General features: G+C 39.3%; 1 protein-coding gene across 1 annotated transcript; it reads left to right on the top strand.

Annotated features, from left to right (window-relative positions):
• The first annotated feature begins 10,427 nt into the window (after nucleotides 1-10,427).
• On the top strand, nucleotides 10,428-22,591 carry TMEM35A (transmembrane protein 35A). The gene is made up of 2 exons (XM_081043511.1): nucleotides 10,428-10,733; nucleotides 20,956-22,591. Exons 1-2 carry the CDS (start codon nucleotides 10,614-10,616, stop codon nucleotides 21,358-21,360), a joined length of 525 nt encoding a protein of 174 aa, XP_080899637.1. The 5' UTR covers nucleotides 10,428-10,613; the 3' UTR covers nucleotides 21,361-22,591.
• Nucleotides 22,592-23,548: the final 957 nt, after the last annotated feature.

The following is a 23,548-nucleotide window of genomic DNA, read 5'->3' as shown; positions in this document are numbered from 1 at the left end:
TTTATCCATTAATCTATTGAAGGACATTTTGGTGAAACATTCATAGATTTAACAAGAGAGTTCAGAATAGAATTCAGCAAAGTGGCTGAATACCAACCAGTAATTTTCCTGTAAGACAGTAACAACCAGTTAGAAGATATAATGGGGGGAAAAATACATTCATGATGGAAAGAAAAAAAATAAAATTCCTAGGAATAACTTTTTAAAAAATGAATAGGCTATACACAAAAAAACAAGGATATTTATATACTCTCAGCAACCAGGATTCGAATAAATGGAAACTTATGCCTTGTTTTTGGATGTGAAAGCTATATTTTGTAAGATATCAACATTTAAAAATTAATTATATGTTTGATTCAATCCAATCAAAATCCAAAGTTATTTTACCTTGATAAAGTGATTGCAAAGTTCATCTAAAAGAATAAATAAGGTAGAATGGGAAAAGTTTCCTTTGGATAAACAATAATAATGAGGGGAGACTTGGCTTTTAAGATACTAAAACGTATACATAAATTATATTTAAAACATCACACTATTGTCACAAGAACCAACAAACAAATCCATGGGACAGAATAGAAAGCCTTGAGACTGACTTAGTAAAAAGATAAGAATTTGGACTGACGTCATAAAAATGGCGGTGTGAGGTGTGCCTCTTGAAATCTCCCCCGGAATTTACAACAAATTGAAACAACTATAACTTCACAAAGGACTCCCTACGGAGCAGACATGCAAGAATAAGAGGCACCCTACTGAAATTATCTAAAGGTGGGCAAATTGTACAAGAAGGGGAGGAGGGAAGGAAGAAGTGTGGCCACGTGTCTGCACGGATGCAGGACACAGACCTAACTCAATGCTCCAAGCTCGCTGCATTCTGGAACTACTGCAGCTGAGGGAGAGGGAAGAACTCGGACTGCTAGGGCTCCGCTTATGGCCCACAGGGCTTACGGGGCAGCATATAACACGGCTGAACCCAACGCTCTCAGCAGAGACCTCAGAAAAAAGACTGAGGGAAGAAGGCTGAACACTATGGTTTAAGGCCTCACTGCCAAGCAGAGAACGGAAGCCTTAGGCACTGAGACTAGCAGCCCCCTTCATACCATCCCAGAGCTCACCTCACCCCCAACTGCCCAGTGCTAGAAGCAGAACAGTCGCAGTGTCAGATCAGAAGAACAGAATATTTGCTGTTCTGAGAACTGTGGTCTGCAGACCCAGATTCGCAGCCCAACTAATTCTGGCAAAGGGTAGGGAGCTGTGGAAACAGGACCCGCTGTGGCGATGGTCACCGCCATTGCTCTAGGCCACCTCTCACAACCCACCCCGCCCATGTCTCCACCTATCTGGGTAGATCCCTGCAGGTGTAAACAGAACTGCTGAAACGCAGGGCTCTGAATCTGGGGCGGGAAGAGCTTTGGAATTTCAAAAGCTCTCCGCATCACCACGCGGACATAAACTGCTAAGACATAGGCGAACTGTTCACAGAGGAGAAGCCCACCTTCCAGGGAATCCCCCTATTGTGTGAGAAGCTGGAATAGTGCAGAGAAAACATAACACTACAGTGTGAGAGTGAAAAAAAGGCTGCAGTTAGAGAGAAAATAAAACATTCTACCAACACGTACTGGAAAACAAAAGAAAGACCTCTTCTTATCAACCTATTGCAGAAACCACTCTGTAGATGTATAAGAAGAGAAATAATAAATCATTAATTGCCATGAAAAACCAAGGCAACAAGACAGCTGAGAAAGAAACTGAAAAGTCTCCAGAAAAGGAAATTAAAGGTATGGAAATATATGACTTAAATAACAGAGAATTCGAGATTGCAGTTCTGAAAATACTCAATGAGATGCAAGAAAACACAGACAAGCAGTTTAATAAACTCAGAAACACAATCAAAGAACAACATGAACATTTTACCAAAGAGATTGAAATTTTGAAAAAGAACCAAATATAATTTCTGGAGATTAAGAGCTCATTAAAAGAAATGAAGACTGAAATAGCCAGCTTAGGTAGTAGAGTTGACCATATGGAGGAAAGAATCAGTGGCATTGAAGATAGAAACGAGAAAATGACACAGATGGAAGAAGAAAGAGACTTGAGACTTAAACGAAATGAAAGAACTCTACAAGAACTTTCTGACTCCGCCAGAAAGAGCAATATAAGAATAATGGGCATACTAGAAGGACAAGAAAGAGAGAAGGGAACAGAGAGTATATTCAAACAAATAGTCGGTGCGAACTTCCCCAACTTGTGGAAAGAACTGGATCCTCGAATCCAAGAAGCAAATAGAACACTTAATTACCTCAACCCCAAAGGCTTTCACCAAGGCATATTTTATTGAAGCTGTCAAAAATCAACAACAAAGAAAGAATCCTCAAGGCAGCCAGGGAAAAGAAGACTGTAACCAGCAAAGGACAGCCCATTAGATTATCATCGGATTTTTCAGCAGAAACTGTACAAGCCAGGAAGGAGTGGAACCAAGTATTCAAACTATTGAAAGAGAGAAATTATGAGCCAAGAATAATATACCCAGCAAAGATATTCTTTAGATATGAAGGAGGAATAAAGACCTTTCAGACATACGGAAACTGAAGGAGTTTTCTAATACATGACCTGCACTACAAGAAATATTAAAGGAGGCTATTCGACCACCATCAACAGGGACAATTTGTGGAAACCAAAAGATAAAAAGGGAGAGAGTAAAGGTCTGAACCGGAATATGGGAATGGAGAAAGTAAGCATGCTGAAGAAAATGGAATACTCTAAATATCAAATTTTCTTTTACAAAAACTTAATGGTAATCACTCAAAAAAAAATCCAGAACTGAAATATATTACATAATAAAAGAAGAAACATAGGGAAAAATCATGGAATACCACCACACAGCAATAATAGAAAACAGAAATGCAAAGAAACAATGGAGACACAGCCTTACCAGAAAACCAATGATAGAATGACAGGAAATCCTCACATATCAATAATCACCCTAAATGTAAATGGACTGAACTCACCAAGAAAAAGGCACAGAGTAGCAGATTGGATCAAAAAACTAAACCCAACCTATGCTGTCTCCAACAGACACATCTCAGCTACAAGGACAAGCATAGACTCAAAGTGAAAGGGTGGAAATTGACACTCCAAGCTAATGGTATCCATAGAACATCAGGTGTAGCCATACTGATATCAGATGAAACAGACTTCAGGATGAAAAAGGTAACAAGAGACAAAGATGGACTTTTCATAATGGTAAAGGGGACTATAAAACAAGAAGACATAAAAGTCAAAAATATTTATGCCCCCATCAGGGAGCACCGAAATACACCAAGGAACTACTAACAGAACTAAAGGGAGAAATTGACCAAAATACAATCATACTAGGGGACTCAAATACATCATTGACAGCTATGGATAGATCATCCAAACAGAAAACAAATAATGAAATAGCAGCCCTAAATGATACATTAGATGAAATGGACATAATTGACATATATAGAGCACTTCATCCTAAAACATAAGACTATACATTCTTTTCTAGTGTATATGAAGCACTCTCAAGGATAGACCATTTATTGGGACATAAATGTAGCCTCAGCGAATTTAAGAAGATTGAAATCATACCAAGCATATTCTCTGATCATAAGGCTTTGAAATTGGATATCAAGTGTAAAAAGAAAGCAGAAAAAACCACAAATACATGGAGATTAAACAACATATATTTAAAGAAAGACCAGGTCAAAGAAGAAATAAGAGGAGAGATGAAAAGATACATAGAAACAAATGAGAATGAAAATAGATCCTACCAATATTTTGGGAATGCAATGAAAGCAGTTTTAAGAGGGAAATTTGCATCATTACAGGCCGGTCTCAAGAAACAAAAAAAAAATCCCAAATAAATAACCTCACGTTACACCTTAAAGAACTATAAAAAAAGAACAAATGAAACTCAGCAGAAGAAAGGAAATAATGAAAATCAGAACTGAAATAAATGAAACAGAGAACAAAAAGACAATAGAAAAAATTAATGTGAGAAAGAGCTGGTTCTTTGAAAAGATTAACAAAATTGACAAACCCTTGGCTAGACTCACTAACATAAAAAACGAAAAGCCACTAATAAACAAAATCATAAATGAAAGAGGGGAAGTTATCACGGATGCCACAGAACTACAAAGGATCATCCAAGAATACTATGAAGGACTATATGCCACCAAATTCAATAACCTAGAAGAAATGGACAAGTTCTTAGAAACATATAGCCTTCCAAGTCTGAACCATGAAGAACATGAAAATCTAAACAGACCTATAACCAGTAACAAAATTGAATCAGTCATCCAAAACCTTCCCTCAAGCAAAAGTCCGGACCAGATGGCTTCACTACTGAATTCTACCAAACCTTCAAAGAGGATCTAATACCAATCCTGCTCAATCTCTTCCAAAAAATTGGAGAAGCGGCAATACTCCCTAACTCATTTTATGAGGCCAACATTACCCTGATACCAAAATCTGGTGAGGATAACACACAAAAAGAAAACTAGAGACCAATATCTCTGATGAATACAGATGCAAAAATCCTAAACAACATTCTAGCAAATCGAATGCAGCAATGCATTAAATAGATTATTCATCACGACAAAGTGGGGTTTATCCCAGGGCCACAAGAATGGTTCAGCATACGCAAAACCATCAATTTGATATGTCACATAAACAAAATAAAGGAGAAAATCATATGATTATATCAATTGATGCAGAAAAAGCATTTGAGAAGATACAACATCCATTTATGATTAAAACACTTAATAAAATTGGTATAGAAGGAAGGTAACTTAACATAATAAAGGCCATATATGACAAACCATTAGCTAATCTCATATTTGATGGTGCAAACATGAAGCCCTTTGCCCTACCTTCAGGAACATGACAGGGCTGTCCCCTATCACCTCTGCTTTTCAACATAGTGTTGGAAGTTCTCACTTGAGCAATCAGGCAAGAGAAATAAATAAAAGGCTTCTAAATTGGGAATTAAGTAGTTAAATTTTCACTCTTTGCAGATGACATGATGCTATACGTAGAAAACCCTAAAGACTCCACCAAAAATCTATTAGAAACAATAAATGAATAGTTAAGTTGCCGACTACAAAATCAACATATAAAAGTCCTTTGCAGTCTTATATACTAACAATGAAATCTCAGAAAAAGAAATAAAAGAAATTCATTTTGCAATTGCAACAAAAAGAATAAAATACCTAGGAATAAACTTAATCAAGAATGTGAAAGACCTATATGCTGAAAACTGTAAGACATTTTTAAAAGAGATGGAAGAAGACACACGGAAATGGACAGACATTCTGTGCTCATGGATTAGATGAATCAACATAGTTAAAATGGTCATATTACCCAAAGCAATATACAGATTTAATGCAATCCCCATCAAAATCCCAGGGGCATTTTTTATAGAAATAAAACAAAAAAATCTTCAGATTTGTTTAGAACCACAAAAGACCCCGAATAGCCAACCCAATCTTAAGAGAAAAGAACAATGCTGGAGGTATCGAACTCCCTGACTTTAGCTTTTCCTACAGGGCAACAATAATCAAAAAAGCATGGTATGGGCAGAGCAACACACACAAAAACCAGTGGAACACAATTGAGAACCCAGAAATAAAACCACATAAATATGGACAGACAATTTTTGACAAAGAAGCAAAAAACATACAATGGAGGAAATACAGCCTCTTCAATAAATGGTGCTGGGAGAATTGGAAAGCCACGTGCAGAAGAATGAAATTGGACTCCTATCTGTCACCATGTACCAAAATTAATTTAAATTGGATCAAAGACTTAAGCATAAGACCTGAAACAATAAACCGCATAGAAGTAAACATAGGTACTAAACTTACGAATCTTGGGTTCAAAGAGCATTTTATGAATTTTATTCCAAAGGCAAGGGAAGTAAAAGCTGAAATAAATGAGTGGGACTATATCAAACTTAAAAGCTTCTGCACAGCAAAAGAAACCATCGACAATATAAAGAGGCAACCAATTGAATGGGAGGAGATTTTTGCAAACAGTGCCTCCTATTAAGGGCTAATATCGAAAATATACAAGGAACTCATACAACTCAATAATATAAAAACAAACAACCCGATTGAAAAATGGGCAGAGGACCTGAAGAGACTTTTCTTCAAAGAGGACATACAAATGGCAAATAGATATATGAAGAAATGTTCAACATCACTAATCATCAGAGAAATGCAAATAAAAACCACAATGAGTATCACTTCAACCCAGTTAGAATGGCTATCATCAACAAGACAAATAGTAACTAGTGTTGGAGAGGCTGTGGAGAAAAAGGAACCGTCATACACTGTTGGTGGGAATGCAGACTAGTGCAGCCGCTATGGAAGGCAGTGTGGAAGTTCCTCAAAAAATCACAAATAGAATTACCATATGACCCAGCAATCCCTGTCCTGGGTATCTACCCAAAAAATCTGAAAACATTTATCCATAAAGACAAGTGTACTTCAGTGTTCATTGCAACTTTATTTTGGCCAAGACATGAAAACAACCAAAATGTCCTTCGATAGATGATTGGATGAAGATGTTGTGGTATACATACACAATGGATTACTATTCGGCGGTAAGAAAAGATGAAATAGGACCATTTGTGACAACATGGATGGATCTTGAGAGTATAATGGTAATCGAAGCAAGTCAGACAGAAAAAGCAGAGAACCACATGATTTCACTGATATGTGGTATATAAACCAAAAACAACAAAAGAACAAGAGAAACAAATGAGAAACAAAGACTCATAGACACAGACAATAGTTTAGTGGTTACCAGAGGATTAGGGGGTGGGGGGTGGGAGATGAGGGTAAAGGGGATCAAATATTTGGTGATGGAAGGAGACCTGACTCTGGGTGGTGAACACACAAGGGGATTTATAGATGATGTAATACAGAATTGTACACCTGAAATCTACGTAACTTTACTAACAATTGTCATCCCCAATAAACTTTAATTTAAAAAAAAGGTAAGAACTTGATATACAATAAAGGAAGCATCACAAACCAATGAGGACTCTGAATTAGCCGTCAGTATAAAATGTAAAAAACAGAACAAAACATAAAACAGCTTTAAGAAATTATAGGCAAATATTTAATGTTGAGATTGGGAAGAAATACCTAAGCATAAAAGCAATGGAAAATATTATAAAAGTATTGCTAGATTTGACTCCAATTTTATTAGCAAACCCAAACTGGAAAAAATACTTAAAATATGATTGATAGCTGTATGATATAAAGAGCTCTTATGAATCAATCAAAAACCACCAATACTCAAAATAAAGGAAAAGAACATAAACAGAAGATATACATATAACCTATAAATAGATGAAAAATGTTCTAACAGATCAATTTTCCATGAAATAAAATTTTTTTAATGAATGAAAGTGGTGAAGATGAAAAACACACTGAAATTCTCAATGCAGAGTTGTTGTGGTGATGCACACACACTTCCATACTGCTGATGGGAGGGTAAATTCCTTTCTGGAAAGCACATTAGTAATATGCATCAAAAGTCTTTTAAAATGTTTTCGATTAATTAAAGTAGCAGCAGAAGCATAGTGAGGCACAACACAGGTTTAGGTTGACTACCCCAAAAGGTGGCAGCCCTGCTCTGGACTCAGGGAACTGATTCACTCCTTGCTCTGTTTCCTCATCCATAAAATGAAGACAATCAATAGTACTAACTAATCTGACAATACATGCAAGTCACTGAACATAGTGTCTGGCATCCTTTAAATGACAAGTAAATGTTAGATATATGAAAACTTTATAATTCAACTTCTGGGAATTTATCCTAAGGAAAAATTTAGGAATTCAGGCAAAGTTTTATGTACAAGAAAAGTGCATCACATCTTTATTTGCGGAAGTGAAAACCGTGTAAACATCAGTATCTAGCAATAGGAGAATAGTTAAATGAATTACAGTACATTCAAATGGTGCTGAAGTATTATGCAATCATTATTATTTTTTAAAATTTGAACTGCATCTACATTTTTGTTAAACTCACTAGGTGTTTTTTAATTTTATTAAATTTATTGGGGGTGACATCGGTTAATAAAATTATATGGATTTCAAGTGTACAATTCTATAATACATCATCTGTATATTGCATTGTGTGTTCACCACCCAAAGTCAGGTCTCCTTCCGTCACCATTTTTTAGACCCCCCCCTTTATTCTTTTCTAATGCAATCATTTATAAAAGATTGTATTTTTGAAGACAGTCCAATGATACAGAAAAATGCTAACCAGAGGGGAAAAAAACGGTATAAAACTGACTATAGTAGGATCAAATTTTGAAAAATGAATTCATATCTATTTTGCACATAGAGACGTATTTAAGAAAAAGGTCAATTAAAATATTGATCAAAATATTAACAATGTTTATCTCTGCATGTTGGGATCATGAGTTATTTTTTTTCCTATATTACTTGTTATTCAGTATTTTATATATTTTATAATGAATACTATTATTTCCATTATCATGCAATTTGAAGGGAAAAGTAGTATGTATGTACATATTTCTTTTATCAGTTGCTTAACTATGTGAATGGGCTTCCCTAAGTACTCATTTGACTCCCATACTCAATGTAGGACATTTGGAAAATAAATTATAAAGACAAACATTTCATTTTGGTTTATTCTTTCTAGTATTTCCTTCATGTATAAAGAAATTCTCTCCTCTCTAACAAACCCTATTCTCTACTCTACAGCAAGCCCATTGGGATCAGGGTCTTTGACTCATTTATCTGTATAGTCCCACGGTGCCTAATTCCCTTGTATTCACTTTGTAGGCACTCAGTAATTCAATTCAGTAATTATAATCAGAAAAGAGTCTGAAATTTTTCTACCATAAGATGTAAATGACTGCTAAATCTTGAAGTGTTACCATTCCTAGGGATATTTGCATTTAAATTCATCAATTTTTTCAAACGAAGATTTATTAGGATCTGGTGCACAAAAGGCGCTATTCTAGATACTATGGGAGGATATATAGAAGTTGTTCCTATCTTTTACATGCTTATAATCTAACTAACTGAAGTGGAAGGCAGAAGAAGCAAGAGAAGTGTATCCATTGAGGTATCATTATATGTTAGACACTTGCTAGGCAATTTGCTTACATGGAATTCTTACAACAAACCTTTGAGGCAGAATTTTGATCTACATTTTATAAATGTGAAAATAGAGGCTCAGGTAAGTTAACTGACTTATCCAAGTTCACAGAGGTAGTGGTAGAGCTGGGATTTAAACCCTGGATCTTCGGGACCTAACTCCAAACTATCCTCTCTCCCTTACTGAAATGAACACTGCCTCTCAGAAAGTTGTGTGTGTGTGTGTGTGTGTGTGTGTGTGAGTGATTACAGTATTAGGTAAGTGCCCTACCAATGATGCAAAATATCATACAGAGAGGCAGTAGAGCAAAGGTTAATAGCCTGGGCTCTGGAAATGACTGCCTAGGTTTGAATTCTGGCTCTCCATTTACAAGTGCATACTCTTGGGCAAGTTGCTTACTTACCTTCCCTGTCCCTCAATGTTCCATCCATAAAATGGGAGCTCATATCTAGCTCATGGTGTTGCTGTAAAGATTAAATGAGTTAATACAAATAAAGGGCAGTGTCTACCACTTTGTAAACAGTCAATAAATATTGGTTATTATTACAGAAAATCAGAGGAGGAAGAAATCAAATCCGGCTGGGGATGGATCAGAGAAGGCTTTGTGGAGGAGGTGACATTGAAGAGAAAGTTGAATGTTAGTGAAGAGTGATGGGGTAGGGAAAAAGAATGTAGAGGAGGTGGGAAAGCTCAGGTTGTATGGGGCCATGAGTAGATTGGAGATGAAGGGTGGCACGTGGCAGTGGGAGCTATTGGAAGATACGCCTCCATAGAGGGGCAGAGATCAAAATGTGGACGGTCTTGAACGCCAAGTTTAAAACTGTGGAGTTAACAACTGGGCAATGGGAGCCATGAACGGCTTTAGAGGAAGAGAAAGCCTTCCTTGGCAGCAATCCAGCCTGGCAACTTCGCAGTTTTATCCGTGTCATCAACTGCAGAAAACAGCAACTCTGAGGACTATCGATTTGATCTGATCCAGGGAAAGGAAAGGGGAGAAAAAGAAAGAGGTTGACAAAAGGCAGTGATCACTAGAGGACTACAGAGATGGAAAGTGTTCCTGGTGTAAAGTGGTAGAAAGGCGGTCTTCCCTGATCCTCATTCCAGAGACAGTTCAGGGACTGAGCTCGAAGCATACCCTACCTTTCCCCCATTTAAGACTACTTGAAGTTTCCATCTCAGTTTAGGGCTTCATTTAACCTCAAGACTGTGCTTTTAGCCAGTGAGGAGCAAACGAAGGGCATTAGGACCCAGCGATTGTTGTAGTGAGAGAGGTTGAATCTGGATCTCTCAATTTTTCTCTCGAGCTCCCTCCTCTCCCTTTGTCATTCTAGCTGCCTGCCGCCTCCGCAGCGTCCCTCTCGAACTCTCTGTGCTAACTGCCTGCGCTTTCGACTGACAGGGTGCGCAAAGCAATAGGATTAGTTGGGACCTGCCTTGGTGACTCCATGGCATCCCCCAGAACCATAACTGTCGTGGCCCTGTCAGTGGCCCTGGGACTCTTCTTTGTTTTCATGGGGACTATCAAGTTGACCCCCAGGCTCAGCAAGGATGCCTACAATGAGATGGTAAGTGAAGCGAACGCGTGAGGAGGAGCGCACCCGCAGGGGATAGCGAATACCTTTCCCCTTCTTTCCTTCCCAATCCGCGGTCCCATCCCCATAACCCCCACCCCCACCACGGACCCTCCTGTCTCCCCAACAACTTTGCAGCTTGGAAGGAGCAGCTGGACAGGAGCGATTTCATTTGTGGGCTATACCGGGAGCAAGTGTTCTGGATCTAGCCACTGACTGCTAGTTGGGGGAGGGGTTGCCCAGCGAGTACCCCCTCACCCCCCCAAGTAATCCAGAAGGCTGAAACCTGAGTAACACCTGTCACTGGCAAGAACCCTGCCCTTCTCCCCGCACACCCAAAGTCGGGGCAACCAGTCTGCAAGTCTGATTCCTTCCCTTGAAGCTAAGAGTTAGGCAAGCTGGAGTTTATTTATTTTCAGGAAGAACAAAGGGGAATGAAGGAAAGGGCTAAGGGAGAAGGTGCCAGTAAAAGAAGCAATTTTTAGGGGCGGGAAAGGTATTCCTCATCCCAGGCGGAGAGCTGATGGTATTCCCCCAGCAGCCTGGGCGCGTGTCTGTATCCTTGAGACAAAGCAGTCTTGGCCCGAATAAAGGTCGCCGGGGGCTCGCTTCTTCCCCTTCTCTCAAGGGAGAGCTGGATGTTTTGGTTTATTTTGTTTTGTTTGAGGACGGATCTGCACAAGTCTGCTTTATCTCTCCTGCAAAATAGTCTATAATCCCCACCTTTCCTCCTGTGGATGCCCAGGGCCAGGCCCTCTGCAGGTTTTCCCCTCTGCAGAGTTAGAATCACGGAAGGTGACTGGCCAAAACATCTCCTCTGCAACCTGGGGGCTGGGCTGCTCTCCCCAGTTGGGCGTGAAGAGGACTTGTTCCTCTGCTGTGGAGTATCAGGAGACGGCAGGTGACGTTTCCTTTTGGTCTCTCGCCTCTCGCCTTCACTTTGCCTCTTCATTTCCCCACCCCAGCTGAAGGGAACCTGCTTCTCACTGTCTTTGCCAGACTTCCAGTAATAAGAGGGAGCCCATTACTGGGCTCTCAAGGTCAAGACGGAAAGGAGCTTAGGGGAGGAACAGGAAGAGAGAGAGAAAAGAGTCAAGACGGATGCCCCGGTAAGGCTGAGGCAAAAAGGAATGGCCCCACAGGTTAACAGGAATACATAGCAATCCTGGAGTCGACTGACAGCCTTCCAGGGCCCCTCAACTTGAGCTGCAAATGGATGGAGAATGGAAAATTGTAGATGCTCAGAAAATGTTTCCAGGCAGCTTTGGCTTCTGTCTCAGGGTTTGATCTGGTGCTTTCCACGTCTCCCTCACCACAGAATCACCCTAGGGTGGGGGAGGTTGGCTGGAACTCAAGGGCCAAGTCTAGCCCCAGTAGCAAATCCTAATGTGTTTCTCCTTTTCCCTTACCCTCCTCCCAGCATGTTTGACCAGATGGAATTGAAATCAGGTCAAAATGAGTATCCAAGGCAGCCTGTCTTTGGGAGGGGTGGGGAGAGAAGGGGAGGTGGGGTAGCAGGAGCCACCAAAGGCAGAGGGACTGGGTGGAGGGGAAATGCCAGTATATTTTTGTCTTGGCAGTAGTATAGTGTTATAAACAAATGAATTTGCTTTTGCTTTATTTTTCATATACACATATATGTATATGTTTGTATGTGTGCCCCTTAGGTATCTTTAAGGTTCCCTTTCCTTGGGAACATACTCTTCTTCAGTATACTCCCTGTCCCCCAGACCCTGTTCAGCTGCTTTAGAGCCCACCCCCACGCCCCGCAGCTGCACCCTAAGTACAGTGTTAGGCTCTGCAGGCAGTCCAACTAAGATGGAGTCACCGGGAAGCTTTCTACCAGCTTGTCAGCAGCTCACAAGGAGGACCAGCCACAAATGGGTTCACAGTAGGTTTCTTCCTAGGGAGTGGAGCTATTTCAGTGTAATGAAAGGCAGAAGAAACAACTATGAAGATTTCATATTGTACAAAGGAACATATTTAAATAATATCATACAAACATATTTAAATAATGTCATACAAAGGAACCTATTTAAATGAGTATAATCTAATACAGTAGTACAGAACCATTGTGTGTGTGTGTGTCTGTGTATGCACATAATTCTATAATTCTACGCTTCTGTGCTCAGGGAAATCTGGAGGGAATAAAAGAACTATATCTAGCCAGGAGGGAGATTTCACAGTAGTATGAAGCTTAAAGAGGATTTTCAGATTCCCCTTTTCTAGAGTCCCCTCCTGCATTGTGCACTGGGCTCCAGGCTGCAGATGGTTGTCTGGGGTAGGACCCACTGCATAGTGCCTACGCTGGTCCAGCTTTATTCTTGAACCCATAGGAAATGGAGAAAATTCACTTCTAGTACAAAGGAAGTTCTCAATTTATATTTTCTGAATGGATGGGTGAATGAATGAGTCATTGTAGCACTGTCTTGGCTGGTCACCACTTTTCAAATTTCTCTGATTGGCTCTTAATTATGCAGTTCAGGAGCTGTTTTTTGCCTCTTAGAAGGGAGTACAGCCCCTCAGGACCTCAACCCTAGATCAGCTGAGATGAGTATCTGGGATTTTCTGTTTTCCTTAGGAATGATTCCTCTGCATTGATGGAGTTAGTCATGTATTGACTGCAGTGGCTTTTCTCATAAGATCTCAAGGTGATGGTGTTACATACTGTTGTTTTAAGATTATTCTTTAAAATGTTTCTTGAGGTAGATTCATTTTGTTATTTATTCTTACTTTATTGATGGATAAACTGATCCAAGGTCATAGAATAAGCTGTTGTTGGAGCAGAGATTAGAAACCAAGTCGGTGACTCAGTACTCTCAGAAGAGGAGTCTTTAATGGTTACAACTTTTTAGGATATCAGAACTCACAACTGATTTTTAAAAATATACAGCACATTCTCTCTTCTTTTTTGTGTCAGTTCAACTGCTCCAGTCCATATCTTGGGGGTTCATTTTACTTTGAAACCGATTTTTCAAATTCAGATTTTTTTTCTTTTCTGCCGACTATTTTTTCTTGTTCTAAAACCGTTAGTGCTATGCCTAGGTGTTATCCTCGCCATGAAGAATCATTGCTACAAACCAAACAGACAAATGACTATGAACTTCTTTCCTGTCTCTACTGGTAAAGCCAGGAAAAGTTAGTGGAAAGAGTACAGGCTTTGAGTCATATAGGTTTCGGTTCAAATCCTGACGATCTTAGTTCCCAGTTTTCTCATCTGTAAAATGAGGATAATAATACCTACCTCAGAAGGCTGTTGTAAATATTAACTGAGATTACATGTGGAAGCATCTGGTACAGTGTTTGCATATAACAGGTGTTCAAAAAAATGTGCTGGATGAGGTGATAATGATAATTGATTCTATTTTATGCAGTGGATTCCTGGCTAATTTGAATGGCCAATTTAAGGGATTGAAATCCGGCATTTAGAAGAGCAAGATGTCAGTTTCATGTGCCCTGGTGAACAAACTTTATGCAATCAGCTAATATTGAAAATGCCATACTTGCTGCTGGGTAATGCACAAGTGAATCCCATGCAGAATTTCCAGGTGCCTCTCTTGAATAGCCCATTTGGTGTGTGTTGCCCCATACCTCCTCTAGATTTGGCAAGTGTCGTTGTAGAGCACTCTAAATTCCGCGTGAATTCAACGTGGCTGACCACTCTCTTGACTAACTAAATGCCTTTATTAATTCACTTGAAATTGGGAGGCAGCACTTATAAATGCTACTAAGGGAAATATGAATGGTATTCAGCTCTTTATAGCAGTGGTTCCATCCTGTAAGCACAAGGGGCCACATGTAGAATGGTAATAAAACACCAAAAACACCAAAAATCTTGTCACAATGAAGCCAAGTGATTTGGGCCTTCAGGAAGATAGGACAAGTCTCTGCTTCCTTGCATCCCCTCATAGGAAAGTTTTGTTGATTCGATTGATTTGCTTATCTATAGTTAAATACTCTCCTGTTGGTATAACCCTGGGGAAACATTGCAGATATGGTTGAGCAGTTTATTTAATGTCCACAGGTAATCTTTTATGCTTCCAATCACTGCCATTAATTGCTTTCCAACTAGGTAATAAGATAGTAATTCACCGATGCTTAGACTGCTCTCTGAGGTAGTACAGGATGTTTATTCCCTCAGAGTGGAAGCTGAATCTGAGATGTGAAGTGGCTTTGCCTAATTCACACAGCTAGCCATCCCAAGCTAAACTACATTGGAGCTTATGCCAGGGAACTTGCCGCCTCTCAGTGGCCAAAAACTGCTTGTTTCAGAGTGACCTTTGACTGGCAGTAGAAGTCAGATTCTTCTGTCCTGAAATGAAATCAGGGAGGGATCCACTTTTGTTAGTAGGACCAGGTTTCCCAGCTTCCGCTGGGAGCATTATATGACTGTAAGGAGTAGAACTGCGTAAAAGGTGCGTAAAAGGTGTTTATCATTCATATGCATATTTGGCAATTAATTATACATGTGATGGCTTTTTGTTACATTTAAGAAATGATCTGTGATTCACATATGGCATTTTCTCCTACAGAGATTCAGGAGAATCTTATTTGAGTCAGTAAATTTTGTAGCACTTAATGGCTTTATGGTATAAGACAGCAACCAGGCTGAGATTTTTGTCAGTGCCCTCCTCTGCTTTCATATAGGTTTTATTCCCTGCAAATTTTATCTAAGTATTATATATACCGAAATGTGCACATAAGTGCAAGGGGTTTTCAGCATACTCCTGTGTAACCAGCACCCATATCAAGAAACAGTACATAACCAGTACCTCAAAAACATCCCCTCATGGCCCCTTCCAGTCACTACCTCCTAAAGGGTAATCAGTATCTTGACTTCCAACAATGTAAGTTTTACCTACTTTTGAACATTATATAAATGGAATCATGCAGTATATCAGCCAAATTATTTTTTTTCTTTTACCTAATTTGCATAGGTGAACTAAAGTGGAACAAACCACTTGCCCTCTGTTCCCATTTTGTCCTGATAGCTGCCTTGGATCTGTTATTAATTATAATCAAAGATGAATATTATTCAACAATTTTGAGCTGTTCAAGTTTAATGTCATTAATATGAGATCATGGACCCTGGGGTGTTGTGAAGAATAAATGACAAAAAAAAGGTATGACTAAAAGAGGCTCCATATGCTTTGACTCATGTCTGAATCATATCTCCTCATACCGCAAGAATGGACCTGCTTGATTCATCCCTATATCATTAAAATAATTACTGTGGCTTGCAAACGTATGGATTTCTAATTGTGTATTTCATTAATAATAAAATGTGTGTGTGTGTGTTGATGCTATGGTGCTTTGACTAAATGCTATGATTCTTTGACCAAATCTCCAAAATGCTCATTTAATTTACAAAAGGGGAAACCGAGGTAATAAAATACTTAGTAATTCTCTCTAAGCAATTTAGGGACAAAACTAAAATTGGAGTTTAGCTTATCTAAAGAATCCCAGCCCAAGGATATTGCTGGATGATTGTCTTTGATTAAAGGGATTTGAAACATTCTCTTTCCTGCTTCCTTCCCCTAAATGGAAGCTATGGTTATAGGGTCTGGGTCATTGCAATGGAAAGGAAACAGACCTAAAAAAGTGAATTGTAAGAGTCTTTTGGGAGAGTGATTTAGTCAACTCTCTTTATTCTTACTATCAGAACAATTAGTCTTTAGAGATCTCCTTACTATACACTCAAGATATGTGACACGCCTATTGTTAAAACTGAGGTGGCCGCGACCAAACATCGATGAGACTGGCAATAGTAGGATTCTTTTGATGTCTCCATCCTATTCCACAGGAGAAAGTATAAAGCACCTCCTGTGATGTCAAGACCCCATCTAAGCCCAGTCCTCTCTCTAACAAATTAAACATTCCTTATCTGGAGTCCTGGAGAACAGATGCTATCTCTACCTACTCAGCTTTGAACTAAAGATTTGATGACATGGCTAATCCACATGCAGTTTCTCTTGAAAAAAGGAGGAAAGAAAGAGGCAACAGCTGCATGAAAAATATCCACAGCTGCAGTTTAAGGGGTTAGATAAATAACTGAAAAAGTAATATGGAGTTACACCAAATGGAGAGAAAAAAAGATCACTGAATTCATAGGAACTTGATTTAAAGACCTGGAATTTGGCCCTAGGCTACATTTTCCATTATAGTATGCCAGATCATAATCTATTCTTGAATGATGGGTGGTTAGCCCTAGTCAAAAAAGGAGCACTTTCCAGAAGCCACTCAGCCAGCATCTGGAAGGCTTGGTTCTAAAATGACTGTAAGATAACTCTTCTTCCATCCTGTGTTCATCATGTCAGAAGCTTACATTTAGAATTTAGGAATTGCCTCTTGGGAAGCTTTGTGTTACTAATTGGAAATAGACCTTACTTAAAAGTGTGAAGTAAGCCTCTTGGGTCTAGATTTCTTTCCCTACGTCCCCCTGCTAACATAACCAGAATGCAGAGTGGGAGAGAATGGGCAAGTGGCATCTAGGTTGATAGTGAGAGGAAATGGGCAGGCTTCTCCCCACTACCAGGCGACCTAACCCTCAGCTCTGCTCTGCTACTTGTGGGTCTGGCTGAATTCAGCTCCAGGTTTTACTCTGCCCACTGGTCAACTTTTCTCCAAATTCCTCTCTGAAAATCCCTGATTTAACCCAAGATGGGGAGAGGGAGGAAGAACAACTAACATTTTGTATTTCTTTATGTGCTCAGGAACAGGGTAAGGACTAGAGTGAGGTAAAATTTTGAATAAAGACAGTATCTGACAGGGATGAGATTAGGAAGAGGTGAGTGAGGCAGTGTTGTGAAAGTACAGAGTCAGAGCCTGCCTTTATTTAAAATTTTGACATTTTGTTCATCACGGATATCGTTTACCTTGATCAATGAATATATTTTCCCCTCTTAAATTTTGTACTCAAGGCAAATAGCCTCACTCACTTCACCTTAGTCTCATCCCTGCTCAGGAAAATGAAGTTAAGGGAGGTCAAGTAATTTGCCCATGGACACGCAACTAGAAAGTGGCAGAGATGGGATTTGAACCCAAGTCTGTTTGAATCCAAACCCATGCATTTTTCAGTAAACCATCAGTCTTCTAACAGTCCTTACAGAGGATTATCTGTGCCACTCATGATAATTAATCCATGAAATAAGGGTGCATTCACTTGTCCAGAAGTGAACATTTGTTCCAAACCTAGAGAGTGTGAACACTATTCTAAGCGCCAGATGCTTCTGAGAGGTCAAGTTGGCTTTCTGCCCAATTCTTGTAATACTTGTCTGGCATCTCGTGCTTTTGACTGTTTTCTTATTTTTTCTTTTTTAATTAAAAAATATTAAAGTATAGTTGTCATACAATATTATATTAGTTTCATGTGTACAACATAGTGATTCTACATTTATATACCTTACAATGTGATCACCACGGTAAGTCTAGTAACCGCCTGTCACTCTACAGTCATTAATGATATTATTGACTATATTCCCTTTTCTGTGAGCTATATTCCTGTGGCTTATTTATTTTATAACTGGAAGTTTGTATCTCTTATTCCCCTTCACCTTTTTCATCCATACCCCATCCCCCACCCCTCTGGCAACCATCAATTTGTTCTCTGTATCTATGAGTCTATTTCTGTGCCATGTCTTTCTCTGTCTGACTTATTTCACTTAGCATAATACTCTCTAGGTCCATGCATGTTGTCGCAAATGACAAGATTTCATTCTGTTGTGTTTTTTTTTTTTGCTTAGTAATATTTGTGTGTGTGTGTGTCTGTGTGTGTGTGTGAATCACATCTTCTTTATCTATTCATCTATCGATGGAAACATAAGTTGCTTCCATATCTTGGCTATTGTAAATGAACATAGGGATGTGTATATCTTTTCAAATTAGTGTTTTTTGTTTCGTTGGTGAGGACATGGGGAAAAGGGAAAGGGAACCCTTGTTTACTGTTGGTGGGAATGTAAATTTGTTCAACCACTATGGAAAACAGTATGGAGGTTCCTCAAAAAATTAAAAATAGAACTACCTTGTGACCCAGCAATTCCACTTCTGGGTATTCTTTTCTTAAAACTCCTCTTGGCCCATATGACCCTGTCTCTCTTGGTTTTCCTCCTACTTTTCTGACCACACTTTCTTCTGTCTACTTTGTGGACTTGCTTCCTCTCCCCATTTATTAGTCTGTTACACATTTTTTCCCCACTGCATACGTTCTACCTGGGCATACTGATGACTATCCATTCTGTATCTTTACCCTAGACCTCTCTTACTGTTTGCCTACCAGACATCTCCACTTAGATATCTTAGAGATACTTAATCTCAGAAAACCCCAAATTGAGTTCCTCACTCCTTCCTGCCCTCTGCCATCCCAACCTGTTCCTCTATGTGCATTCCCAAACTTTTATCCAGGCATCCAAGCCAGAGACCAAAGAATCTTTCTTGACTTCTTTTCCTCAGTGTCCACACCCAGTAAAACATCAAATTCTGTTGATTTTGCATTCAAAGTATCTTCTACTCTGTCCCTTTCCCTCTATCCTTACTGTCATTACTCTAGTCTAGGTCTCTTGCCTGGTCTCCTTGCTTCTAGGCATACCTCTCCCAATCCATCCTCCATATTATTTCCAGAAGGAGCTTCCTTAAAAGCAAGTTATGTTGCTGCCCCTGGATTATAGGGTAAAGTCCAGCTCCACAACACAACGTATATAATTTTCCATGATCTGATTCATATCTATCTCCCCAATCTCATGTGTTCCCTCCCTCTCCTCTTTCCCCCAACCTATGCTGAACTGGGGCAGTGTTCACAACACACAAGTCTATTTTGTTTTTCAGGGCATTTGCTCATCCAGCTTCCTCTGTCTGCAATGCCTTTCCCTTATTGATCTTGCAAACACCTGCTCTTCTTTTAAGAGTCTGCTCTAGCTTTTCTCAGTCTCTATCTAGGGAGACTTGACTACTCCCTCTGGTGTGCCTCCACTATACCCACTACATAATTTTGGTCAGCATTCACAGTACTTTATTGCACTTATGTATTTGCACAACTTTTCTTCCTCTTAGAAACTCAAGGTTCAGGAAGGCAGGGCCTTTGAATAATTGATATCTGTGTCCAGAGTACCTAGTATAGTGCCTAGCATAAAGAGACACTTAATAAATATTGAATGAATTAATGGACACTTAATGAAAACAAAGTAGTGGGCCAACCCAATAAGACACTTGATAAAATCTCATCAATTTACTCCAAAATGAGGATCAGGCCACTCTGAATAGTGATAAACATGATTCTCTATTACTCTAAGGTCAACATAATTCTATTACTTTGTAATATATCCAGTGACTCCCTCCTCTGTCCTATGATGTCTTCCTTTGGGCTACAATTGGACATTGTACAGACCTCTATTATATACCACTAACCATGCTGCTTTATAATGCTGTTTATGTATCTGTTTCCCCCCACTAGACCAAGAGCTTCTTGACCCTGTCTTATTCATCTGTATATCTCCATCGAATAATCCATAGTAGGTGTTCAATAAATATTTGTTGAATTAAAATTAATGAACTCGAACCAGGCTAATCAAAGTAGTGTCTTGTAATGGCTTTGGGATTTATCTCAATGACCATGAGAATGATTTTTGTCTTACTATATTTTAAAGATATATAAGGGGCTAACACTTGCATACATTTTTAATTTTCTATTTGCTTAGCACACACTTTAAAAAAATAGATTCCATAAATATAAACTCCAGCTCAGCTGAAGTTTCTGAAGAATCATGAATTCCATATTAGGGAGGTCCAAATTAGTGAGGCTTTACAATACTGTGCCTTGCCTTGTTTCATTTTTGTTGGCATTCATATGCATCTGGGTTTGGACAAGGCACTAGAAAATGAGGTTGTGGGTAATCTGTACCAGTTCTTATGGGCCCGGTGAATTTTCTTTTAAATTTTTAATGTTGTTTATGATTCGTAATCAGAAAAAAATTAAACTATAAGGCCAAATTCTCTTACCTTTGGTGCTGAGTAATAAGGTTTAAATCACAGGGCTCTTAGCAGATTGCTTGCTTTTTTTTTCTTAATTACAAGGCTTTTATTTAGGGGGCACAGTATAAAATGGGACACCCTTGGCTGTTGCGGAAAGGGAAGCGTGGGGAAGGAGGACCTTGCTTGTGTATTATTCATTCTAATGTTAAAATCATAGTTAACGCAGTGATTTCCTTATGGTATTCCACTCTAGAAACGTGCTTACAAGACGTATGTCCGAGCCCTTCCTCTGCTGAAGAAAATGGGGATCAATTCCATTCTCCTTCGCAAAAGCATTGGGACTCTTGAGGTGGCCTGCGGCATTGTCATGACCCTTGTGCCTGGACGTCCCAAAGATGTGGCCAACTTCTTCCTGCTCTTGCTGGTGTTGGTTGTGCTCTTCTTCCACCAGCTAGTCGGTGATCCTCTCAAACGCTACGCCCATGCCCTGGTGTTTGGAATCCTGCTCACCTGCCGCCTGCTGATTGCGCGCAAGCCAGAAGACCGATCTTCTGAGAAGAAGCCCTCGCCCCCAGGAAAGATGGGAAATGCAGGGAAAGGCGAGGAGCAGCCCTCCTTGTACGAGAAGGCCCCTCAGGGCAAAATGAAGTTGTCATAGGAAAACAGAAGTGCAAAAAGTGGACCTTCCTCGCAGTTGCCTCCATGACACCCAAAAAGATGTCTGTGTGTGTTTTTCATTTGAGTTATTTACCTTGGGGGAGAGGGAAAAATATAATCTGCAAGTTAATGGCCCTATTGGCTTGTGTACACCTATACTCTAAAATGACCTCCCCACATAGACATATGTGCACCACCTTAATCACTTCGGGGCAACTCTCACATCTTGCTGCATGTACATGTATATGGCTAACTATTGAAGTGTTTTTTTGAGATGGACTCCAGCAAGCATGTGACTGTGAAATTATATGTATGGGAAAATGTATTTACTGTGTGTGTGTGTACGCACATGCCAAGGAGAAGACTCTGATCTTGAACTAATCCTTCATAGGTATCCTTCCCTTTATAGACCAATTTTAGTGAAGACAGAATAAAATAAACCTCCTATAAAGGTAATCCTACTTTTGGTATAAAACAAGTGATGTATTCCCATAGGATGGGGGAATCCCTCAATTTGCTTAATAGATTAAGCTGAAAACTTAAACCTACCACTTAAAGAAAAAGTTCTTTCAATTTGAGACAGCGAGTTACGATCCTTTACTGACAGTTTGAAATTGAAGCAGTGAACTTGTTGCCCAGACATCTTTTTCGGATTTTCTTAAACCAAAACTGCATCACTTCCACTATTCTCAGCAGCTAACCAGGATTTGGCAGCTTCTCCACTGCTGTGGTTCAGGGAGCAGGGATTAGTCCTGTTAGAAGTCTGTGAATCTCAATCTCTAGCTGTTCTCTTAAATCATCTGAAATTTGACAGAGGAGCTATACCCAGTGTTTTCCTGCCAACTAGATTCACTATTCCAATTGAATCACCACTGAACTTTGCTAGTGCAAGCAGAGATCCAGGTTACCCGCCAAAGTTGTCTCCTCTACAATTCTTTATCATTCCAGGGTGTGGAGTTTGGCTGTGGGAAGGACATTTGATGAGTTAGCTGGATTGAGCAGTATGAAAATTTGCTTTCTTCATTACATATTGCTGTTTCTCCTTGCTAGATGTGCTTTGATGGTTTTAATATTATTGTGCCAGGGATGGGGAAAGGGGTGGGGGGTGTTGTGTGTGTGGGGGAGTACAAATTATTGTATTTTCTTCAATGTCATTGTTCTTGTTAATTGATACCTCTCTGTTTTATTTCTCTCATTCTTTCAAAATAAAAAAAAGTTTTGAAATTTGGAGGAAACTGGACAAATAATGAAAATCTGGAAAGCAAGGGTAATATCAAGGCATTCAGGCTTTCTTTTTTTCTTTTTTAGTCTTGATGAGGGAGGAGAAGAAAGAGAAGGGAGAGTATAATCACTTAATATTAGTATGTGAGGTTATCAACTTTCCAATATCATTTAAGTTTCCCCCAGAGTTCTGTGATGTCAGCACATAAGATGGAAAGCCATAGAATTAGGATCCCAATACAATTTCCAGGTTTGGGGAATTCTGCTCCATTAGGTGATGCCAAGGGAAGGTGGAAGAATTTATTTCAGAGAACATTGCAGGTGTATTAAATAAAGGTGAACCAGTGTCTCTCAGTATATGTGTCCACAAGGTAGTACAAGTTCCAGTGCCACAGACTTCTCATGTTAGGCAAGTTATTTCACCACTCAAGGCCCCAGTTTCATCATCTACAAAAAAAGAAAGGGATTGGTGGCTTAAAATTCCTTCCAATTTACATTTGAATCTATGAGATGACTAAAAGCATAAAAAGGACTTTTAAGAAATGTTCAGTTTTACTAGATAAGGAAGAGCAGCTATCATAGAAAATACTGAACACTCAATTCTTATGCATGATTAAATAAGATTTCCTGAAAGTGCTCTGAACCCATAGAAATATATAATGTGGTAAATAGTCATTTCTGCTGTAGTCTTTCCCAAATACATCAACTTAATCTTTGATTCTTCTCTCCTTAAGACAGCAAAATTTCTAACTACAGTTTTGCCTACATCTTGCAGGTATGTTTTGGCCTCAAAAAAAAAAAATCAGCTAGAGCTGTTAAAGATATCTTTCCTCTCTGATTTCTACTCTATTAAACTAGGAACTAAGCTGAGATGTCACACTAAGCCTTTGTAGCTGTTTTAGCCAGTTTCTTTAAGGTCCATCCATTCCTCAAAGTTAGGAATCTTTATGTATTGACTGGCTTGTTTC

This window comes from Rhinolophus hipposideros (assembly GCF_964194185.1).
Source record: "Rhinolophus hipposideros genome assembly, chromosome: X".
Taxonomy (NCBI): domain Eukaryota; kingdom Metazoa; phylum Chordata; class Mammalia; order Chiroptera; family Rhinolophidae; genus Rhinolophus; species Rhinolophus hipposideros.
The sequence above is the reverse complement of the archived record's forward strand: the minus strand, read 5'-3'. Positions and strand labels throughout refer to the sequence as shown.